The sequence below is a fragment of the Peromyscus eremicus genome, chromosome 5, assembly GCF_949786415.1.
Source record: "Peromyscus eremicus chromosome 5, PerEre_H2_v1, whole genome shotgun sequence".
Lineage (NCBI taxonomy): Eukaryota > Metazoa > Chordata > Mammalia > Rodentia > Cricetidae > Peromyscus > Peromyscus eremicus.
The window spans coordinates 40,599,660-40,623,154 of NC_081420.1; the positions used below are offsets into that span (position 1 = coordinate 40,599,660).

At 42.6% G+C, this 23,495-nt stretch overlaps 1 protein-coding gene, 1 long non-coding RNA gene and 1 other non-coding gene across 6 annotated transcripts; 1 reads left to right on the top strand and 2 right to left on the bottom strand.

The window, feature by feature from the left end:
• Positions 1–998: 998 nt before the first annotated feature.
• On the bottom strand, positions 999–16,134 carry LOC131911375 (uncharacterized). Its single transcript, XR_009379347.1, has 3 exons — positions 15,218–16,134; positions 12,881–12,921; positions 999–1,950 (listed from the first exon to the last, which is right to left on the bottom strand). It is a non-coding gene; the product is annotated as an uncharacterized LOC131911375 (long non-coding RNA).
• LOC131912111 (U6 spliceosomal RNA) lies at positions 7,502–7,604 on the bottom strand. The gene has a single exon (XR_009379523.1). It is a non-coding gene; the product is annotated as a U6 spliceosomal RNA (small nuclear RNA).
• LOC131911371 (zinc finger protein with KRAB and SCAN domains 3) lies at positions 9,562–22,242 on the top strand. 4 transcript variants are annotated; one of them, XM_059263349.1, is made up of 6 exons: positions 9,562–9,657; positions 15,778–16,255; positions 17,369–17,516; positions 17,816–17,880; positions 18,143–18,266; positions 20,518–22,242. In XM_059263349.1, the coding sequence occupies exons 2-6, from the start codon at positions 15,839–15,841 to the stop codon at positions 21,423–21,425; spliced, it is 1,662 nt and encodes a 553-aa protein (XP_059119332.1). In that variant the 5' UTR covers positions 9,562–9,657; positions 15,778–15,838; the 3' UTR covers positions 21,426–22,242. The 4 variants fall into 4 exon arrangements, with proteins under 4 accessions (XP_059119332.1, XP_059119335.1, XP_059119333.1 ...); XM_059263352.1 differs by having other exon boundaries at positions 9,588–9,657; positions 15,781–16,255; XM_059263350.1 differs by lacking the exon at positions 9,562–9,657 and adding an exon at positions 9,705–9,936.
• Positions 22,243–23,495: the final 1,253 nt, after the last annotated feature.

Consider the following 23,495-nt stretch of genomic DNA (forward strand, 5'->3'; position numbering starts at 1 on the left):
CTCTAATGCGGTACTCAGGGTACCTTACACCTTCTTCTGGCCTCCGTGGGCATCAGGCAGCACACACTGCCCATGCACATGTTCAGATGAAACATTCAAACACATACATAAAAATGAATAAATCTTTTTTAAAAAATACTGGGGGATGACATGTCGTGATACTTGTAGTTTATTGTACAACAAAGAAAAGTATAAGAAACAAACGCTACCTTGTGTTAACATTTATGAAATAAGAGTGATGGTATGTATGGCTAGAGGTCTAGCTCACCGGTAGAATTGTCTCACCGCTAGAATGGTGCTTAGCGTGTCCCTGGCTTCAATACCCAACATCATAAAACAAAAATAAGAGAGCTGGAGCTCAGCGGCAGGGTGCTTGCCTATGATAAGAGGATGCCCTGGGTTCCACTCCCAGCACAATCAATTAATCAACGCCCTCTAACTGTCTCAGGGACCTCGGGACTGGGTTTGAGCCGGGAAGATCCATGCTACTCCGGATTTACCCCAGTCTCTGAGCCCCGAATCAGGGTCGAAAGGCGCAGGAGAAACTGTTCCTTCATCCCTTTCCAAATAAGGGCTTTAAATCTCCTGGAAGCCTGAGATTCGGCAAAGCAGCCCAGACTCAACGTCCCAGCTCCGGAGCAGCTGACCGCCACAAAGACGGGAAGTGCGTCATTGGTCCTGAGGCCAGGCGCCGAGGAAGCCTTCCTTCCCTCTTTCTAAAAGCGGCCTTTCTCTGGGAATTACAAGACTTTCACCCCGCGGTGACCCGCAGCTACCAGGCTTGGGCCTCAGATCGCAGCCCCACTGTCGGAGGCTGATGTCGAAGGGGCGCTGCTGTGGGCACGGAAACAAAAAGAGGACCGGAAGGGACTGCTGGTTCCCCACCTGTATCTCTTACCCTTTAGTTCCGGAGGCGAATCTGTCCCCAGCCTGGACTCCAGTTGACAGTGTGAAGAGAGGCGGCGAACGAAAACAAACTTTTTCCTCTTTGGGTTTTTGTTGTTGTTTGTTTGTTTGTTTGTTTGGGGTTTTTTTTTCTCCTAAATCCTTCTGTATTTCTCTTCTGGAATCTCAAACTCTAGAAGAAGAGTGTGTAGGCAAGTAACTGTGAAGGACTGACTTGCATTCGAGAATTAAATGAATTAGAATAAATATTTGTAAGTCGATCAGAGGAGTAAATTCCCTGTGTGCCTAGCAGGTAGCGTAGAAACTGCCTTGCTGAAAAGTAGTCTTCACTGGACTCACGAGGTCCCTTAACCCACGGTAAAAGCCTGCCATCTCTGCCTTCATTTCGTATGTCTCTACATCAGTCCCTGCTCAACTCTGCAAATAGGTATGATAATCATTTAAGTAGGTTCCGTCTAAAACTTGATGATACTCATCCCCCATCAAGGTTGAAGCCACACGTGTGAGAGTAATAGAAATACTTATGGCCAGCCTTTGCCATTTCTTATCGCGGATCCTGAAATGGCACCTGAAAGTCTTCAATCATGGTCCTAAGTCTGCAGTCACGTGGACAACAGGGCAAGCAGGGCCCTACAAACAGATAATCCCATGAAAGTGTATGAGGGGGTATTTCCTGGCTGACAGAAACAGGAAGCTGAACGGCCTGCTTTATAGCCAGAACGATGTAATGGTGTTTTGATGCAAGAACTGTTTGCACCAATAACAGGATGGTCCTTTTGTTGGGTCACCAGAGAAAGCGCTTGCCCTCTGCCTGGGTGAAAATGGCTACCAGAGTTCACCAAGGCGTGTGATGCTTAAAAATCTGCTGCATCAACTAAACAGTCACAGCTGAATAGTGCCTTCTGAACTGGAATTACGTTTTCACAGCAAGCAGCTAAAGTTGGCATGTAGTTTCCTTAAGGCACCTTTGCAGAGCGTAAAGCAGGTGGATTTGGTGTTAGATCAGTTCTGCTGGCTGTGGCTAATAGTCCTTGCTCAGGGCAGCTAGGACCAAAGGGAACGAGAAAACAGCTTTAATTAGTGAAAATTACTTTAAATTGTGAAAACACTTTTTTATATATAATTAGTGAGTCAAATAGCACCCAACTTTGAAAATCTCCGCTTACTTAAAGAAAAAATTATTAAAAGAAGTGGTAATAATAAAGCCCTGTTGTTGAATTTTAATGGTGCTTTTGCAGTATTGGTAGTGATTTAACAATACTTCAAACTCTTAAGCATTGTTTGGGGAAGTTAAGTCATTTTTATCTACCACAGTGTGTTGAGATACTTGATGCATCCAAAGAGTTGAGCAGTCTGCATGACTAGAAGGTAGAATCTGTGGCAAAGAGCACCAACACTTATTTTCCCTGTATCCCTAACAGAGGAATCTGGGCAATATGATTAAATTTGCCCCTAGAAATGTCATTGCAGCAGTTTTGTAGGAGACAGACTCTAAGGAAGTAAGAATATGAGCAGGGAGATCAGTAAAGAGACTGCAATAGAATCCTCAATGAAAATAATGCAAGTGGGATCAGGGTAGTAACGACAGAAAGAGGGAACAGATAATATGGCAAAAGCTTAAACTGATGTATTTTCATTTTTGAAACAGAGTCTCATATAGTTCAGTCTGACCTCAAACCCACTGTTCAGCCTAGGATGGCCTTGAACTCCCGATCCTCCTGCTTCTGCCTCCCAAATGTGGGAATTACAAGTTTATGCCATTAATTTATTTTTAAGTTTTATTAGTTATTCAAAGTCTGTTCAATATAGTATTATGCTAAAGATTTGTTCTTGGGCTGTATATAATAATCACGAACACAAGTCCCTCATTCTCATGTATGTTATAATACAAAATAAAATAAATAAATAAAATACTATTTGGAAGATCATATGTATGGAAAATAAATCAAAATTATAAACATCAGTACCAAATGCAGAGTGGAAAAACCATGTCATATGTTTTAAACTTTGCAGACATCACAAGCAAAATCAGGAAATCAATAGTTTTATTATGAAAATCATGACACACATCTACAATATTTTTTCAGTATTTCTTTGACTTTATGCCCTTGGACCTCTTCTTTATATATGAAATTCCTTTTGATATCCTAGGCTGGCCTCAGACTCAATATGTAGACAAAGATGACCTTGAATTCCTGCCTCTGTCTCCCAAGTGCTGGGATTACTGACATGTGCCACCATGCTGTTTAGGTGGTGTTGGGGACTGAATCCAGGGCTCTGCACATGTTAAGGATGAACTCCACCTACTGAACTATGTCTTCAGCCTCTGTATATTAACTATTTTTTTTTTTAGAAATTTCCAGAAATAGGTGATGGAGAGATGGCTCAATAGTTATCATTTACTCCTCTTGCCAAAGCCCTAGGTTTGGTTCTCAGCACCTACATGGCAGCTCTCAGCCACCCGTAACTCCAGTTGCAGGAGCTCCAGCACCCTCTTCTGGCTTTCTCCAGTGCCAGGCATTCACATGATGAACAGACATACATGCAGGCAAAATACTCATACACATAAAAAAAAAAAAAAAAGCGAAAATAAAAAGGAAGAAGTCATTTACACTGGGTTTTATCCTTCAGGTGCTCATTATTTCTCCCTAAAGACTGTTTTCAACATTTTGCTTCAGCCTGATGTTTATGTAATCTCAACACTGAATATCCATATGTAAGAGAATAAAAACAGATCCTTATTGATGATCTTGTACAAAAACCAACCCTGAATGAACCAAAGACCTTGTTGGAAGGCCTGAAACTCTGAAACTCTTAGAGGGAAAAGTAAGAGAAATGCTTCATAGGCAAGGAATTTCTGAAGGTGATTCCAGTCTTCTAGGTATAAATGCCAACAATTCACAAATGGTGTCTAAAGAAATTAAAATGTGTCTTTACAGCAAAGGAATTTAAGTGAGTAAAAAGACAGCATATAGAATGGGAGAAAAATTTTCATTAGCTATATCATTGACAAGATTAATATCGAGAATATGCAAAGAATTTGAGAAACTACATCTAACAACCCAATCAATAAATAAGCTAGTGAAATCAATAGTTCTTAAAAATTGAAATAGAAATGTCCAGTAAACAAATGAAAACTCAATCTTGCTAGACATCAGAAAATACAAATTAAAACTAGAATGAGATTCCATTTTACTCCAGTCAGAATGACATTAAGAAAAAACAACAACAACAAATACTGGTGAGGATGCTGAAAAAAACAGACCTTAATCACTGCTGGTGGAAATGAAAACCAGTCCAGCCACTATGGAAACCAGTATGGAGGTTCTCCAGAAAGTTATACACAGATGTACCATATGACCCAGTTATACCATTCTATTATCCAAATGACTCCAGCTCAATATAACACAGAGATAATTGCATATCAATGTTTATTACATCACTATTCACAATAGCCAAGTTCTAGAACCAACCTGGGCATCTATTCAACAGAGAAGTATGTTAAAAATGTAATATATATGCACAATAGAATTTTTTTCAATCATAAAGAACAAAGTTTATCATTTACAGAAAAATAGATACAATTGGTGATAATCATACTAAGCAAATTAATTCAGTTTCAGAAAGACAAATATTGCATGCTTTCATTTGTAATTCCTAGATTTCATATAAACACACAAAATCATGTATGTGCTTATGACACAAAAGTAGAAGCAAAATTCTATAGCAGCGGTTCTCAACGTGTGGATTGCAACCCCTTTAGGGGTTGAATGACCCTTTCACAGGGGTCGCCTAAGACCATCGGAAAACACAGATATTTACATTATGATTCATAACAGTAGCAAAATTACAGTTAGGAAGTAGCAATGAAAATAATTTTATGATTAGGGGATCACCACAACATGAGGAACTGTATTAAAGGGTCACCACAGCATTTGGAAGGTTGAGAACCATTGGTCTAGAGGAACAATATTAAATGCAGATGCAGGGAGGGGGGAAAGGGACTTGTGGAGGGCTATACTCAAAGTACAATATATAGTTGTATGAGAAATGTCTTTATACAATCCAATGTCCTGTGTAATGAATATTCACCAATGGAAATGTTAATTGGGGATGCAAAGTTGTCCTCATCATCCCCTCCCCCCCTTTTTCTCAGCTACCTATCCTCTCAAAACCAGACAGATCCTAGGGGATGATAGTTAAGAACTGCAAACCAAACAAAGCAGTTGCCCCAGTCAAAGCTGTAATGCCAGATGGGGTATGTTTTCTAAAAAACAGACTAGTAGGACCTCACGTATATAATATGCAGTTGTTGAATTTGCAATTGCATTCTCCTATCTCTTTTGGAAAGGTGAATAAGAAATTCATATTTGCAAAAGATGGGCAAAATTTTAGTTTCTGTTTCCCAGAGTTCCTGTGGTGGTTTGAATAAGAATGGCCAACATAGGCTCATAGATTTGAATGCTTCTTCATCAGGGACTTCATCAAGCACTACTTGACAGGGATTAGGAGGTGTGGCCTTGCTGGAGTAGGAGGGGCTTTGTTGGAGGAAGTATGTCACTGGGCATGGGCTGTAAGGTTTCAAAGGCCCAAGACAGTCCCAGTGTCTTCCTCTTCCTGCTTCCTGCTGATCTGGATGTGGAACTCTCAGCTACTTCTCCAGCACCATGTCTGCCTGCATGGTGCCATGCTTCCTGCCATGATAATAATGGACTAAACCTCTGAAACTGTAAGGAAGCCCCAATGAATTTTTTTCTTTTATAACAGTTGCTGTGGACATGGTGTCTCTCTCTGTACAGCAATAGAACAGTGACTAAGACAGTTCCTCTTCTATGCCTCATATTATAGTGAGAAGGACCTGGAGTAACAGGACAATGTTTTTATTAATAATTAATTTTTTTCCAGGCCCTATCATATTTTCCCCTCCCACCCTCCGGCCCTTCCACCCTCCCTCTTTCCATCCCTCCCTCCCTCCTCTCCTCCCATTCCTCTCCCAGCACCACCCTCCCTCACTCCTCCTCCTTCCTCTTCAGAAAATGGCAAGCCTCCCATGTATATCAGCCAGCCATGGCATATCAAGTTGTAGTAAGACTAGGCACCTCCTCTCCTATTAAGGCTGGATGAGGCAACCCACTTGGAGGAAAGGGTCATAAAAGCAGCTAACAGAGTCAGAGACAGCCTACAGGACAATTTAAATGTGTTGTGTTTGTTCTTACTATTGATGATAAATCTCTCAGAAAATGTGAGCAAAATGTGATATACTGAAGGTCCTGATAAAAATATATTTGCTATAGGGCAGAGATATTTCCAGTGAAGACACAGGTGCCACCCACCTAAGTTAAGACCTGAGATATGTCATCTGGGACATACCAGACCATCTCTTCCAAAGCAAAGCAATCACTGTATCATGTACATTAATCTCTAAGTAGGAAGTACCAGGCCTGGTTTGCTTATTCAGGTTCTAGATGCAGCAATATAGCCATTCAAAATTTTCTACTCTGTGAATAGCCTGAACATACCCATTTTTCTTATCTTATCCATTTTCCCCATTTGGCTATGATTTTTATATTTATGTGCATATATTCATTATATATTCAATGTAATGCTCTTTTCTTGATACTGTGTGTCCCAAATAGATTCTCCCAGTCTTTCAACTGTTTTTCCTACTAGCTTCTGGCATTTCTATTTCTATATACGTAGTTCTAATTTCTAATGAGGTAAGACTTTTTTTTTCTTTAATTTGTATTTTGTCCAGTGTCTCAGTTACTTCTCTATTGCTATGATAGACACCATGACCAAGGCAACTTACAGGAGAAAAAGTTTATTTGGAGCTTACAGTTCTAGAAAGATAACAGTCCATCACCATCATGGCGAACATGGCAATAGGTGCCAGAGCCTCAGGTGAATACTCACATCTGCATCCACATCTCCATTCACAGGAAGCAGAGAGAGCTAACTCAAAAGGACAGGAATCTTTTGACCCTCAAAGCCCAGCCCCAGTGACATACTCTTCCCTGGAAGGTCAAACCTCCTAATCCTCCCTCAACATCCACCAGGTATTCAAATGCAGGCACTTGTGGAGGTCATCTCCTTCACACCACTACATTTAGTTTAAGAGAAACCCTGCTTAGAGTTCATAAAGAAGCAATCCTATATGTTTTAAAAAAAATGAAAGTTTTTTTTTAACTTTACTGTGGAATTGATCTTTGTGTGACATGTTAAGTAAAACCCAATTATATTTTTTTCCTTCCCTTAGCTACCGAAATGTCATCTATTTGCCAAGTGGCTCCTTCTTCTCCAGTGAGTTAGAATGCCACTTTTGCCGTGTGTTGAACATCTGCACATACGTGTTTGTTCCCCCATGCTCAGTGCTGCTCCACAGATCTCCTTGTCTTTAGTGGTGTCTGTATTACAGTGTTGGAACTCCTTTGCATTTTAAACCAATCTTTATTTCAGGCAAAGCAAGTTTTGCATTACTTCCATTTGCTCAAGAATTTAATTGCATATTCATGACTCTCATTCCATAAGAATTTAAAGTAGACCAATTGGATACACAGGATTGGGATTTCTATTGACTCTGGATTGATTTTTTTTTAAGAATATGGAATATTTTATGAATTTGCATGTCATCCTTGTACAGTGGCCATAATAATCTGTGTATCTGTCTAATTTTAGGATATGGTACTGAAGCAAGCACTCTGCATAGAATTTCTGTATTAACTTAGGAAATAATAACACCCTAGTGATGTTGAATTCTCAAATACACAGATATGGTATATTATCTTTCATTATTTGGTAGGAGTATCTTTCATTAGGTATATACTTTTATGGTTTAAAATTCTATTATTATAGGACAATTTCATGCACATATAGTGAGTTTTGATCATCTTCACCTCTCATCACCCTCCCCCTTCCTCAATGAAATCATCTCCCACTGAAATCCTTTTTCCCAAGGCCTCTCTACCTTGATGTCTTTGTGTGTGTGACCCGCTGAGTTTAATTATGGTTGCTTGCATGATCATCAGTGGGGTTGTTTTGTTTTATGAGGATGGATCTCATACTAATCCAGGACTCACAATGTGGAGCGAGCTGGCCTGGAACTTGAACCTGTTACTTGAAGTGATTCTCCTTCCTCAGCTTCTCATGTGCTGGGATATGAGCCCACATAGCTGGCTCTTAACTATCTATCCTTAATAAATAAAGCCTTACATTTCCATTTATATTTTCTTGCTACTGTAATGGTTGCCTTTTTAAGGTGATGTTTTCTTATTTGGGTTGGTTATGAAAAATGTAATTATCAATTTTTTAAATTTAGTATCTTAAACCTAAATTTGCTAATTATGACAATTTGAAGATTATATTATCTTGGATTTAATATAAAAGTCATTCAGAATGGTCCTTAAAAATGTTATGTATTATGCCGGGCGGTGGTGGTGCACGCCTTTAATCCCAGCACTCGGGAGGCAGAGCCAGGCGGATCTCTGTGAGTTCGAGGCCAGCCTGGGCTACCAAGTGAGTTCCAGGAAAAGGCGCAAAGCTACACAGAGAAACCCTGTCTCGAAAAACCAAAAAAAAAAAAAAAAAAAGTTATGTATTTATAATTAATATTTTAATCAGAAAATGCAACTAGTTGTAAAATTTAAAAAAAAAAAACACATTCCCCTCATCTTTATGTCCCCTTTTCCTCCAGTTTCTAAACATTTGCATAATTTTCTGATGCAATTCCTTAAGGACTTCTTTGTGATGATACAAGCAAATATCATTTTCTTTTTGCTTTTTTCTATTTACAGAGATGTCAGGCTGTACAAGGAGTCATTATTTTCCTATCTTCCCGTAGTTGTCCTTGGGAAAATCCTGTTTTGAAAGTCTCTTGGTGCTAGAGCCATCTTTCCTAGATAAATGTAGCTACCGCCCCTCATCAGACGCCTCTCTTTACAACAGAGATCATCACAGGAAAACGCAACTGGACACAAGGCAGAGATCGACAGATACATCTACATCGCAGCTCCTGCATCTATGGCTCAGAGGACGTGGAGGAAGAGAAGCCAAAAAAAGACGGTTAAGAGCCAGAATACCCGAAGTCCGCTGTGAAACGGTTCCTCCTAGAAATGGCTGCATACACACGACAGGAACAACAGACACGTTAACTTTCAAGGGGGGTAAAATTTCACAGGGTGCCACCCCTAACCGAAGAACCACAGGCAATTGTTGACTGCTGGGAAGTGGAGAATTAGTCTATCCCAGAGATGAGCCCCCTTATTGGTTGTCCAATACAGAATGGTCAGCCTTGAAATCATACATACACACACAACAAAAAAACCGACTTAGCAGGTTGAGTTTATATATATAATGTGTGTGTATAATATTATATAATTACTATATAATAATATAATGTATTACATATGTGTGCATGCACATACCTATACACATTTATGAGTAACAATAATAAAAGGCTATCAACTTGAGAGTGGGAGGGGATGGGAGGGTTACTTGGAAAGAACTGGAGGGAGGAAAGGGAGGAGAGAAAGTGATGTAATTCTACTTCAGTTAAAAAAAATATTTTTTTAATTTTTTTTTTTTTTTTTTTTTTTCCGGAAGCAACCACGAACAGGAGGGAGAAGAGGGGGAAAGCGAACCATAGAGTGTCGCTGTTGCCTAGAGAGGCCGGAAGTGCCCCGTGCCCCGCCCCCCAGGGTCGGACTTTCGGACACTTTTGTGACTGCGGGGTGCTGCGCGGTGCTGCGATCGCGGGTGGGTTTGGGTCTCGTCTCGCTACGGTCCTACCGCGGGCCCGGCTGCTTGTGGGTGGTGAGGGTGGGACAGAACACCTTCCTCCGCGGCCTAGCGGCGCCGGGAAAACAAACTCGGTGGCCACCTGGGCCGAGCGCCCGACTGGGCCTCCGGCGCCTCGCCTCGGGCCGGTTCCGGGTGTCTGGTCAGTCTCAGGGCCTTTGGAGATGGGATTCTTGGGTCATATACTTAAGCTTTGAAAATGGGAGACGGCACAGTTTTGCTTTTCCTGGAGACAAGGTCAGTTCCAAGGTCTTTATTCTGGGGTACTGGAAAAGAGCCAGAACTTTGGAGTCGGGTTGCCTAGTGGATTCTGGCCTCTGCTACTTTGTGACTTTCTCCCAATCCCTTAACCTTTCTGTGTTTTGCTATTTTAGGGGATAACGATATCGCCTAACTTACTGGATTGTCGTGAGGAGTAAATGGCTTCATTTGTGCACGGTGCTTAAAATAGTACCAGGCACGGGGTAATCTGCACAGTGTAAAGATGCTTTTATTATTACTGTTGCTGTTTCTAACTAGGACAGCACTTTCTCTTCAGTGACTAGCCTTGCTACTGGCTGTTGTCTTTTGAATTTTAGTGCTGTTTACCAGTTCTCTTTGTAATGGATAATTTCTGTATTTTAGGAGGGAAAATAAAACGTTCTGGAGAAGAGCCTGTCCTAAAGGAAAAATTAAAAGTGGTTTGTGTAGTGTGTTGTGGTGCTCGGACTCACAGAGTTTTAAAATCTTGGGGATGCCTTTTTTTAGGGGGAGGAGGAGCTTAAGAAACAGGAGGAGCAGCAAGAGGTATCTTAACAGTGAAGAAGCATAAGGACCCTGGTGTGAGCTGACATTGCTGTTTTGCTTGGTGCTTCGACCTGCCAGCTTTCTGACCCTCAGCAAGAATCCTCACCTGCATAAGGATCGCATGGATGGATGATAGATATGATTGATAGGTAGATAGGTAAATTGGTGGTAGATTTAGAGATATGTAGATCTGACACTGAGTCACACTAACATCCTTCGTTGTTTTTACAGGTTTTCAAGGCTAATATTAACCATATATAGTTTACCATTGTCCTTGAATTGACATCTCTTGCAATCTTTGATAATCCTTTCATCTGCCTCCTTTTTCTTGGAGAATTTGGAGTTTTTAACATTCTCAGGACCTACAGGGATCCCTGTAGCATTCTTTTTTCTATTTGTAACTTAACAAAAGACTAAAAACCATGTCTTTGGTTTGCTTATTTGACAAACGCAGTCCTGATTCTTTACCCTTGTACGCTGCCCAGTTGGGCTGAGACTCCAGGTAGGACAAGTGATGAAACATGAGTGGTTGAAAATGACTTTTAAGAATGTACCAATGTTCATTTTCCTCCCTACACCCACCCCCTTTAATCTCGGGTTTACCCTTACCTCCCTTGACCCCACCGAAATGCTTTGGACTGTATTTAGGAAAGAGAAGACAGGATTTTGTGTAATATTTAAGATTATTTTGGGAAAGGTTTAAATGCAGGTCAGAGAAAAACTTCAACTCGACTGCAGTAGTCAGCCCATCAGCAGCAGTCATTTTGAGTCATTTTCACGAATGGTTTTCCTGCCTCTCCCTCCTCTTCACTTTCCTCTCTCCCCGTCTGTCCTTCCCTACCTCCCTTCCCCTCCTCTTCCTCCCTTCTTTTCTTCCTTTGGTTCATTTTACAGCAAACTGGAGGCCAAGACATCCCAACATTTATCTGCAAGCATGTCAGTGCTGAGATAGGAACTTTAATCTAGCCGCACTGTCACAATAAACAGAATTGACAGCAGCTCTTTAATCCTGTGTTCATGTTTTCCTGATTGACCCACAGATGTCTTGTTACAGTCTGGGATGTTGTTTAAACTGCATGGTGTGTATTGAATTGCTGTCTCTTGTGATCTACGATAGTCTTGCCTTCCCTTTGCTTCCTGTTTAAAACTCCATTTATTTATGGGAGAATGTGCATTTTCATTATTCTCACATCAATTGCTTTATTCTACTGATACTTAAAAACAACCCTTTATCTTTAGCTTCTTAGTTCTCGCACTTGGCTGCACTTTGGATCACACCATGTAGGTTGTCAAATACGGAGGCCTGTGGCCCACCCCAGCAGCTTGTCCAGTTGACCTTGGCTGCCCAACTGTCAGGAGGCTTTAAAAGCTTCCCAGTGATTCTCTTGTGTAGCGTAGCTTTTCTTTTAGTCTGCTCTTGTGTTTTTACCTGTACTTGAGTTCTTGGATCTAGAGTTGTGATTAAATTTAGGTCTGCTTACTTGAGAAAAAAATTAGGAGTATCCCAGATCTCTTGTGACAGCTAATAAGGAGGAAGTATTTTCTAACAGTTTATGTAATATTCATCCAGGTGTGATGGTTCACACCAGTAATCTCAGCTCTTGGTAAGTGGAGTCAGAAAGATTGCCATGAGTTCAAGACAGCTTGGGCTATGTGGTAAACTCAAGGCCATCCTGGACTGGGGTGAGACTCTGCCTTATAAAACCAAAAGAAAAAAGTACAATTAAGTCAAGGTTACTTAACTTCCATCTGTCATCTGTGCTGTCCCTTGAACTGTAGGAAGTTGGAATGAGAGAGAAATTCAAATGGGCACAGACTTGGAAATATCTTTTCCCTTAGTAACTCTCCCAGCCTTACTCATTCTGATCTCCTTCTTCCAATGGGTAAAGAGGAGTGCACTGACATCTCAGTGTACTCAGAGAACTTTGCAGGCAGGTCTAGCTTAAAATCTCAATCCTTCTGATTCCAAGGAATCAGGTCTTCCATCCCTTTTAGGAAGCCCAGGTCTCAGTTCTGAGAAGCTGTGAAAAACTGAGACTGGTTAATATGTGGCATTTCCAAGTCATACAGCAGATAGTGGTGGAGGAAGGACTTCCATAAGTGTCTTATTTCACTGCCCATGTTCTAACCCAGGTGGGATACTCAGGCAACCTTCTTTGGCATGGGTTATGCCCACTTCAGCTCCCTTGTGAGGCACATTGGACAGCCACTGAATGCTCATTTAACACAGCTTCTGAGATTCCACAGTGAAGGAAAAGGAGGGGTACCTTGTTTTACTCATTCTGCGTGGGTCAGATATCTCCAGCACATCCGCTTATCCATCTGCTGTCTGTTGTCCAACCATGGGAAACAAGCATGCCTGCCTGTGTGCTGTGGAGGCAGCCTTTGTCCTTACCTTCTTAACCAGTCGACTACCTCCTCTGGTTTCTAAGTTTCCTGTAAGTTTAGAACACGGAGATGAGTCAGCATGTTTTAGTTTTGAAGTTTACAGTATGTGTGTGTGTGTGTGTGTGTGTGTGTGTGTGTGTTGTATGTTTATGTTCAAATGTGTGTGCGCTTGTATATACTGGTACACATGTGTTACACATGGAAGCCAGAGATCAGTATTGAATGTCTTCCTCTATTGCTCTCCACCTTTATTTTTATTTATCTATGTTTCTGAGACAGGTCTCTCACTGAACCTAGAGCTCACCAATTAGGCAAGAGTTAGCCATCAAATCTAGGGATCCTGGAGTCTCTAGCTCCCCACTGTGAGAATTACAGGTCCGCTCTCAATTTTTCTCTTCAGAGGTATGAAGTGTTCAGATCCATTTACAGAACATCTTTTGGAGAGCTTATTGTAGGGTTCAGATTTCCTAAATACTCTGGCAAAGTACCTAACAATACAACTTAAAGAAGGGTTATTTGAAGATACTGTCTACCATAGGGGGGGAGTCAGAGACAGAAGGCTGGGGTGGCTGGTCACATTATGTCTGTAATCAGGAAGCTCTACTTTGTACTTTTTATTAGGTCTAGGACCTTACTTAGCCCATGGAATGGTACTACCTATATACACAGTGAGTTTTCTTACCTTAGTTAAAGCTCTCTAAAAATGCCCTCACAGAGTCTAAGTGATTCTAAACCCTGTCACGTTATCAAGATTAACTTGTGATCATTAAGACATCACTTAGATCATAACATATTAACCCTGGCCCCTATAGTCACATTCATCTCATAATGTAAAATGTGTTTTTGTCTGTCTCCAAATGTTCATATAGTATTTAGCAGTCCCAACACTATGTAAGTGCAGAGTCTTCTCTGCAACTCAGGCAATCTCTTAACTGAGCTCCTGTAAAATAATACAAGTAGTATGCTTCTAATGTACACTGGTACACAGTAAACATTCCTATTCCAAACATGAGGAATGGGAGCATGGCAGGGAGAGATTGGACTAAAGCAGGACTGAAACTCAGGAGGAAAACACCAAGTCCTACACGTCTGGGGCTCCTGATGGGATCATGGGCTTAACAACTATGGGCAGCTCTAGCTCTCCACTCTAATGTCTACAGCACAAGTGACCGCTCTGTTCCACCTCTATTCTGTGCCTTGGCTTTTCTCAGCAGATGACCCATGATCCTGGCATCTCCTGTATTTTGGAATCTCCATTGCAGTTTAGGCTCTAAATCCCCAGCTTCATGCAATGGTCTTACAGGAAGTCTGACCACCACACAGCCTAGTCGGAGGGTCTTTCTGGAATCGTGCAAGCCTCCGTGATCCCCTTACTTTCATATCTCTCATGCTTGCAAAACCAGTACTACATAGATGATTCTTTCAAGTATTTCTTGCTTGAAATGTAGCTTGATTCCTTTATACCATTGTTGTAGTGGTCTCCCTGTGCCTCTAAGGCTAATGGGGGAGGAGGGCAGCATACGTCCACAAGGCAGCCATTTTGAATCAGTAAACTCTTGTGATGTTCTCAGTTTAGGTTCTCCCTTTTAAATCAATTTCTTTTTTTTTTTTTTTAATTTTTTTCTTAGCTTTTTTTTTTTTTAAAGATTTATTTATTCGTTATGTATACAGCATATGTGACTGCAGGCCAGAAGAGGGCACCAGATCTCATTACAGATGGTTGTGAGCCACCATGTGGTTGCTGGGGATTGAACTCAGGACCTCTGGAAGAGCAGGCAGTACTCTTAACCTCTGAGCCATCTCTCCAGCCCTTAAATGAATTTCACAAGTTAGGATTTGGAATGGAGTGGATGGATGGGTTCTTGCTCTCAGAGAGCTTTCCCTATTTTCCAGATGTAGAAAACAGGATTTATCTCTCATAATGCTAGTGTGACAATTACAGAAGCTCTGCCTGTCTACACCCTCATTATTTCATTACACTAGAACACACTCCTTTCCAGAAGAAACCACATTTTTCAAATATGTTTGGTTTCTCTGCTTATTGATTTGAATAAGAGCAGTGAATACTAGTCATGCTATGGCCTAAATGCTATCCTGTTTGTAAATTTTTTCTGCCAAATAAATTAGTCTGATATATTTTTAATGCAGTCTTAAGTTCTCATGGCATGGACTGAATGCAGCCAGATTCTTGCCAGGATGTAAATGTAAACAGATTCTATTCCCATTCCTGAAAAGGTCTGTATTCCACTCTGAAACCCCATCAGCTAGGCTTCCACTGCTTACATGTTTCTGGCATTCTGGAATTGCCAACTCTCACCAGAATGGCCTGTTAAACTTTACTTACATCCATCTAGGGCATTAGTCTACAGCTCCAAACTCTGGCCTTCCTCTCCATAAACCAGTCCATAGATAAGAAACACACGGTCAAGTGTGTCACAGCAGCGGCCTCTCTTCTCGGGTCTAGTCATGTCGGGTACTTTGTCGCTGCCATGACAAAGCCCTCAACAGGAGCAAGCCTAGCAAGGGCTTCTCTTGGTTGGCAGTTTGACCGTGCAGTTCAACATGGCGGCAGCGACTCGCGTTCTGTCTGTAGTCAGGCAGCAGAGATGAATGCTGCTGTTCCACGGACGCTCTCCTTTATGTGTGGGACCGGAGCCCGTGGAATGAGGCCACCCACAGTCACGGTGGGTCTTCTGACTTAAGTTTAGCCTCTCCAGAACACCCTCACAGATATTCGTAGTTGATATCTAAGTCCCCCGAGATGGTACAGAATGAAAAGCTACAGAGGCGTTTGAACAAGAGGATCTCCTCAGTTGTTCCATGGCAGCTTCCCCGGGGTCCTGGGCATAGGAGGAGGGGAGCATTTGCAACTACAAGTGGCTCATAGTCATCTCCACCTCTCAGTAGTCTTTTGCAGAAATACAACTCAGAGCTACAGTGAAACGGAAGAACGACTTGGCGCGGGATGGCTAGAGAATCAAGGGAAAGCACAACCCTGGACTCGCACTCTGCAGAGGACCAGATGGAGTTACTGGTCATAAAGGTGGAACAGGAAGAGGCCTCCCCCTTGGCAGAGGAGGCCAGTTGGCTGGGCAGCCCTGGGCCCGACCGCTCCCGCCAGCGCTTCCGCGCTTTCCGCTACCCCGAGGCCGCTGGGCCCCGGCAGGCGCTGAGCCGGCTCCGGGAGCTCTGCAGACAGTGGCTGCGGCCAGATATGCACAGCAAGGAGCAGATCCTGGAGCTGCTGGTGCTGGAGCAGTTCCTGACCATCCTGCCAGGGGAGCTGCAGGCCTGGGTGCGCGAGCAGCACCCCGACAGCGGGGAGGAGGTGGTGGCGCTGCTGGAGTACTTGGAGAGGCAGCTGGACGAGACACCTCCACAGGTAGAAGGAACAGGTTTAGGGTCTGAGCCCCGTGCTCTGTGCCTTCCAGAAACCTCAAGCAAGATCCGAGGGAGGCATTGCTTAGAGCCCGAGAAGTCTCGGTCTGAACTGGGAACCTGAGGCAACCAGCGAAGTGACCTGGACCCCTCAGAATAGTTAAGAGCACAAAGGAAAGTACGAGGATTGGGAAGAACGCAGTCCCAGTGAAGCTCGGGTAGAATGTGTTGAGCAGAGTGGTGACAGGTTAGCTATGCACTTCTTAGCTCGTGGGCTGAGTGAGACCCAAGGACAGGGCGGAGCAAGTGATGCTAGGCACAGACGACTTGTAGTTTTCTTGGTTTGTCAACGTGACAGCATCTTCAGTGCGGCGGAGCTTCTGCCGCCTTGCTTTGTTGTTCTCGTTGACAGTGGAGGGAAAGTCCAGTTTTCTTAGCGTCTAGAAAGGTTTTTCCTATCCAAACTCTTGAACTCCTGGTAGAAAATGGGCTGGTTTTAACCTCCACCTTCTGGCCTATTTTAGGAGACAGTTTCCTCTCTGCATCCCTTAGTGTTTTCATATTCAGGGGACACATGGCTTTCTAACCAGTGATCAAAGCCAAAGTTCTGGACTTGGAATTACTGCCCAAGTTTTGTAACAGTGAAAAGTCACCAGTCTCTGACCTTCATTCTGTGTAAAAGTGGTGGGAATGCTGAGCAGTGGAAGAGAACGGAACTTAGAAACTAACTTGATGATCCAGAAGCAAACCTGCATAGGACAGTACATGCCACACAGTACTGGGTGGTTTCCCACACTGTGTAGACTAAACTAGAAACAGCACCCTCAGTGTTCTGATAGGACGTTAGCATGTAATGCATTTCTATCACCATTTTCCTAAATGGGTCATAAGTCCACATGCGTGTGACAGGAAGCGTTGAATGGACTGTGGAAACATCTGCCTGATCTGCCATCTTAGTTTTGTATGTTAGCTGAATGATTCTGGATAAGCTGTACCCTCATGAAGTTGTTTGTGTTAAATGAGAACCAATTTGAGAATTGAGACACTGTCAAGCTGAAAGTACTTTGAAAATGTCTAATAAATAGATGGAAAATACAAATAAATGAATGACTTCTAGGTTCCAGATGATGACGATGGGCAAGAGCTCCTTTGTTCCAAGGCGGTGCTGTTGACATCAGCTCAGGGCTCAGAAAGTAGCCACATGGAGCCCATGGAGCCTCTGCTTAAGCAAGAGTCTTTGGGATGCCTGTCCTCAGAACTCAGAGGTCAGTATTACTAAGCTTTATGTCTTTTTCCTTTTTGTGATGGTGCATGTGATGAAATCCAGGACCTCACACATGCTAATCAAGTTGCTTTCTCAATGAGCCATAGTCAGGGTTCCGAGAGCCTTTGTGTACTTTCAGAGAACAGCTTTGGATCCGGTGGCAGTCAGGTATTTTGGAAAGGAAAATATTTTATAAACTTGTATTTGCATAAATTTATTAGTCAAGCTTTTAAACCTGGGTTCTACAATGTGAGGAGGCTGGCTGCTAGTGTGAGTCTCACCCAGAGCTCTTTGTTGTAGTCACCCAGGGGGGCCACTGCGGAGAAGATGGAGTGACAGCTCCCAGGCTCCCTTCAGAGTTGCAGGTGAGCTAGAGCTGTCCCCCTCCTCAACATCCTTTACTCCTAGTGTTCTCTCTTCCCACTCCATCCCTGTCCCTGTCCTCCACTCTCCACCCAGTTCCCGGTGGGGATGTGACTTTCCTTATTCATCCCAAGATCTGTTTACTGTTAAACTTCCCATAGCATGTTTGAGGCTTTGCCATTTGGGGGTGGAATGAGTGAGCCTGTGAGCATGCAACCCAGACATTCCCTGTTCCATCTCTTTGGTGGACTTTTATTCTTTTAGGGGTTGCTGAAAATGGAAGATGTAGCCCCAGCCCTTTCCCCCAGATGGACAGAGCAGGATTCATGTCAGATGAACCTCTACAAAGACGAAATGCAGGAGAACTCCGGCAGCCTGGTTTCCCTGGGTAAGACTGATGGGTACTAATTTCTTCTCAGGCTTCTTGCTGTCTTTTCTATAATAGAACCTACTTCCCCTGTTAGGCTGTTAGAAGCTGTTGAGCCCATTATGTTTGAAATTATAGACACACTTTGAAAGCCTATTGTTGACTAGCTCCTTAATGCTTATAATCTTGATTCTTTGTCTTCTGTCACAGTTAGGATTTCTATTTCTGTGACAAAACACTGTGACTAAAAGCAGCTTGGGGAAGAAAGGGTTTATTTCAGCTTACAGTTCCACATCAGAGTCCAACATCAGAGTCAGGACATTAACTCAAAGCAGAAACCTGGAGGTAGAAACAGAAGCCAAAGCAGGGTGCTGCTTACTGGTTTGCTTTTCATGGCTTATTCAGCCTGTTTTCTTGTATACTCTAGGACAACCTGCTCAGGAGAGGCACTGCCATGAGCTAGGCCTTCCCACATTTCTAATTCATCAAGAAAATGCCCCACAGACTCACTTACAGACCAGTCTTCTAGAGGGGTCATCTCAATTAAGATCCCTTCTTTCCAGATATGCCCAGGTTTGTGTCAAGTTAACAAAAACCAAGTAGCACACCCCCTGAGTGCTGTAGTCAAGATGAGTGGGATAAAGTAGATCCCATCCTAGTGTTGTTCTGGCTCAGAGGAGATGCTGTATAAAGATTGAGTACTGGGGCTGTGTATCTCAGAGGTAGAACACTTGCCTAGCATGTATGAGACCATAGCTTCAATTAACTGGAAAGAAAACCTTCCCTTCCCCTTCCTATTCCCATCCATGACTAGTGAAAAAGCTGAGGAGTCTCTCCACAAGAAATGGGTCATGGGGTCACAGTGTGAGAATTAGAAGCAACATTAGAGACCAGCTATAATAGGTCCTAGCCCTAGAGGCAAGGACACAGAAGGTTATCCGACTTGTCAAAGGTCACACAACACATTGGTGGCATGTTAGTGGCTCCAGTTTTGTCTCAGAGAGCTGATGCTCTATTCTGGTGTGCCTGCCACTGCCAGGGCACAGTTCACCCTAACTCCCTTTGTCTTTATCACAGACAAATGTGAACACTGCAGAAATCTTTTCACTTGCCCTGTTTCTGTGACTTCCTGTGCCCAGTCCTTCTTGCATCTATTCTAGTTTGTTTTCTCTCGATAATAAACACAATATGCTATCATAAATACACTGTGACCCAACTACTATGGCTCTTTGAAGGAATCAAGGGTTTATTCTCATGACACGGTTGAGAGAAACGAGAGCAGGAAGCTCAGGGCAGGGACAGATGCAGGGACCACTGAGAAGTGCCACAAACTGGCTTACTCCCTTGCTGTCTTTACAATAAGAACTACCCGCCCAGGGAATGGTACCCTCCACAGTGTGCTGGGCCCTCCCACATCAGTGATTAAACAAGAAAGTGTCTACAGCCTTGCCCACACACCAGTCTGATGGAGGTGGTTCCTCAATTGAGATAACCTTTCAGATGTGACTCTAGTTTGTGTCAAGTTGACAAAAAGTAACCACAAATTAGTTGACCCTTGTCAACTTGACATACAAATACATCACTATTAAATCATAACCTTCCCTTCCTTGTTTATCCCCAAGATCTTACGTTAATATCCCAATATAAAACAGTATAATTTTTAAAAATCTCATAGTCTTTTTAAAAATCTCAACACTTTAAAATTCAGAGTCTTTAAAAAAATATCCAGTCTCTGTTGGTTCCTATAAAATTAAGAACATGTTAAATGATTCTTTACTCCAAAATGGAAGGACGGGGGCATAAGAACAATCACTTAAGCAAAGCCAAATCCAGCAGTGTAGCTTCAAATCTTGTAGCTCAGTATCCAAGATCTATGACTCACTAATGACTTTTTGGCCTCCAAAGGCTTGGTCAGCTCCACTTCTCTCCAATAGAGAAAATGCAGTATTTAGGTTTATGTCTGTGTTGCCTTTCTATTATTACAACTTAGAGGTTCCCATCTACCTCCACTATGTATCCACCGAAGTCTTTAGTTCTCATTATTTTTCCTCTGCTCCCTCCATTCTTGGTTATACCCTTCTTCCAACAGCCCCATTCCTGTCTTCATGTTTCCCTAGCTTTTCTGTTACCCTCCTTTTTGTCCCATCCTAATTTCTGCATTTAAATGCTTGACCTTGGTGTCTATATAGACCTTTGTAGTTCATGTCTCCATTCATCACCATGCTCCTATGCAACAGCACATAATTAACGGTTGTTGGCATTTGTGTTTCAGATCAGGAGATGCAGACTAAGATTAGGGACTTACCTCCAGCTGAGGACTACACAGAACAAAAGCCTGAGCAGACACTGTGCTACTTGGGTGAAGAGACTGTTCAGATTCCTGCAGGTGCAGAAGCCAGTGAGCAGGAAGGCAAGTCACAGACAACACAGAAAAGTGCCACTGGAAACAGGCGGTTCTATTGCCGTGAATGTGGAAAGAGTTTTGCTCAGAGTTCAGGCCTAAGTAAACACAAAAGAATCCACACTGGATTGAAGCCCTATGAATGTGAGGAGTGTGGCAAAGCCTTCATTGGAAGCTCAGCTCTCATCATTCATCAGAGAGTTCACACTGGCGAGAAGCCATATGAGTGTGAAGAATGTGGCAAGGCCTTCAGTCACAGCTCAGATCTCATCAAGCACCAGAGAACCCACACTGGGGAAAAGCCCTACGAGTGTGATGACTGTGGGAAAACCTTCACCCAGAGCTGCAGCCTCCTTGAACATCACAGAATCCACACTGGAGAGAAGCCATACCAGTGCAATATGTGTCCCAAAGCCTTTAGGCGTAGCTCCCATCTCCTGAGACATCAGAGGACCCATACTGGGGATAAAGACTTTTTTGTTCCAGAACCTTACTGGGAAAGTCAGAGTAGGGTGGAAAGCCATTGGGAAAATATTGAAACTCCTGTGTCTTATCAATGCAATGATTGTGAGAGAAGTTTCAGTAGGATTACAAGCCTTATTGAACACCAGAAAGTGCACACTGGTGAGAAACCCTTTGAGTGCAAAACATGTGGAAAAGGCTTCACCCGACCTTCCTACCTTATTCAGCATCAGAGAAGACACACAGGGAAGAAAACTTCCGTCACAGTGACCCCTGCTGTACATTCCGAAGTTGGTGTTCAACTCTCATTGAACTGAAGCCCCCATGAGCCCCTATTGACTGCATAAGTCACAGGCTAGGGCTCTATTAATAATGCCCATCCTCAGATATTAGGGATCTGGCTGAGACTCATTATCTTCTACATGCTAGAAGGTAACTAGAGAAAAACAAAAAATCTTATTTCATAGGAGGTTATGAGAAAGAGTTGTCTGCAAGAGTTCTCACCCATGGAATCAAATGGGCTTCCTGACTGGCAAATTGCCTTCCCTTGGCCTGCATCTCAGGTCTCCTGGGGGATGCTTATGCTTTGGGGGCGTTACTCTGACCCTTTGTTAGGCTAATGAGCCCTTCATAAGTGGTCAGACTTGGAAATCTTACGTCCTGCTTTGTGCCTTGTATACAGGTGCTAATTAATAAACATTTATTAAATATACTGGTGAGATTTCCTACATAGCTCTGAAAACCCATTATTATCTGGAAATTTTCACCAAGGCCATTTGTATATCTTTAAGAAAAAAAAAAAAAAGATGTTTTAGATTGAGTCAATGTAGTACTGCTTTGTTTTTGTTTTTGTTTTTGATTTTTGCCAAGTACCCTGACTTGGCAGGGGAGGGGTTGAGGTGAGGTTATTGTGCTAGAATCCCTTAATTCTTTACCTATTTTGGAATTCTGTGAGAGTGCCTTAAACAGCTTCCTTAGCATTAAGTCATTGTGAATGTGCCACCCATGGAATTCCACTAATATTTTTTTTCTGTTAATTTTGTTACTACTGGGAGAAAAAACCAAACAAACAAAAACCCTTTCCTACTCATGTAGTGTGAAAAGCAGTTTCAGAATAAAGTGATCAATGTCTAAGGCTTAGCCTCTTGATTCTCACTTTGGTGAGACCTAACCCAGAGCTCCGGCCTCCTCTCCTTATGTCATACCCACAGGCTCAACTGTGCTAAGGCAGTGGGTTATGTTACCAAGAGACAAAGGCAAGCAAAGCCCCTCAGGGCTGGAGAAAGTTCAAAAGTGCATGTGGTGTAGCAAGGCTACTCACAAGATCCAGTATGTGTGGAGCGAGAGTTCGCAGGAGCGTCACTGCTGGATGAACAGCATTTGTTCTCCTCAGCGCTGTTCCACACTGCTTCCTACAGGGAGAGGGATTCCACAAACCACACTACATGAGCAGTGACATTGGTCGTCTGCTGTGTTCTTGTATGACCAGCTTCCCAAGGAAGAACTAGAATCAGACATCTGCCTATCCTACAGTACTGCCGGGGAATTAACTATGTGAACATTCTCTAGCTTGGCTCTGTCTTTTACTTAAGAATATTTCAGTAGCCAGGCTTAATCCCAGCACTTGGGAGGCAGAGGCAGGTAGATTTCTGAGTTCTGATCTACAGAGCAAGTTCCAGGAAAGACAGGGCTACAGAGAAACCCTGTCTCAAAAATAAATAAATAAATAAAAATAAAAACAAACAAACAAACAAAACAAAAAATAAGAACATATTACAATAGAGCACTTGTTTTTGCGGAGGATCCAAGTTCAGTACTCAGTACCCACACGGTGTTTTGAAGCTATCCATAACCCAGTTCCAGGGAATCCAACACCCTCTTCTGACCACTGAGGGCACTACTAAGCACGCGGTACGCAGACATACATATGAGCAAAACACTCATAAATAAATCTAAACATCTTTTAAAAGAGTTTCAGGAACATGGTGTTTGATGTTCTACTTTTCTCAAAGAGCATTCACCTACAACATATTGATAGTAAACTTCACAAAACCTACCCCTGCTAAATCCATACTTCATCAGCCCAGTAAATTCACACCAAATATTTAAAATAAGAATTGGGCCGGTGGTGGTGGCGCACGCCTTTAATTGCAGCACTCGGGAGGCAGAGCCAGGCAGATCTCTGTGAGTTCGAGGCCAGCCTGGGCTACCAAGTGAGTTCCAGGAAAGGCGCAAAGCTACACAGAGAAACCCTGTCTCGAAAAACCAAAAAAAATAAAATAAAATAAAAAAAAAATTGTTTGCTTTGGAATCCAGAACTCCAGTGTGAGTGCAAGTCTTTGCTTTCTTACATGTTGATTCCAAATCACCTGTAACCAATGCCACTT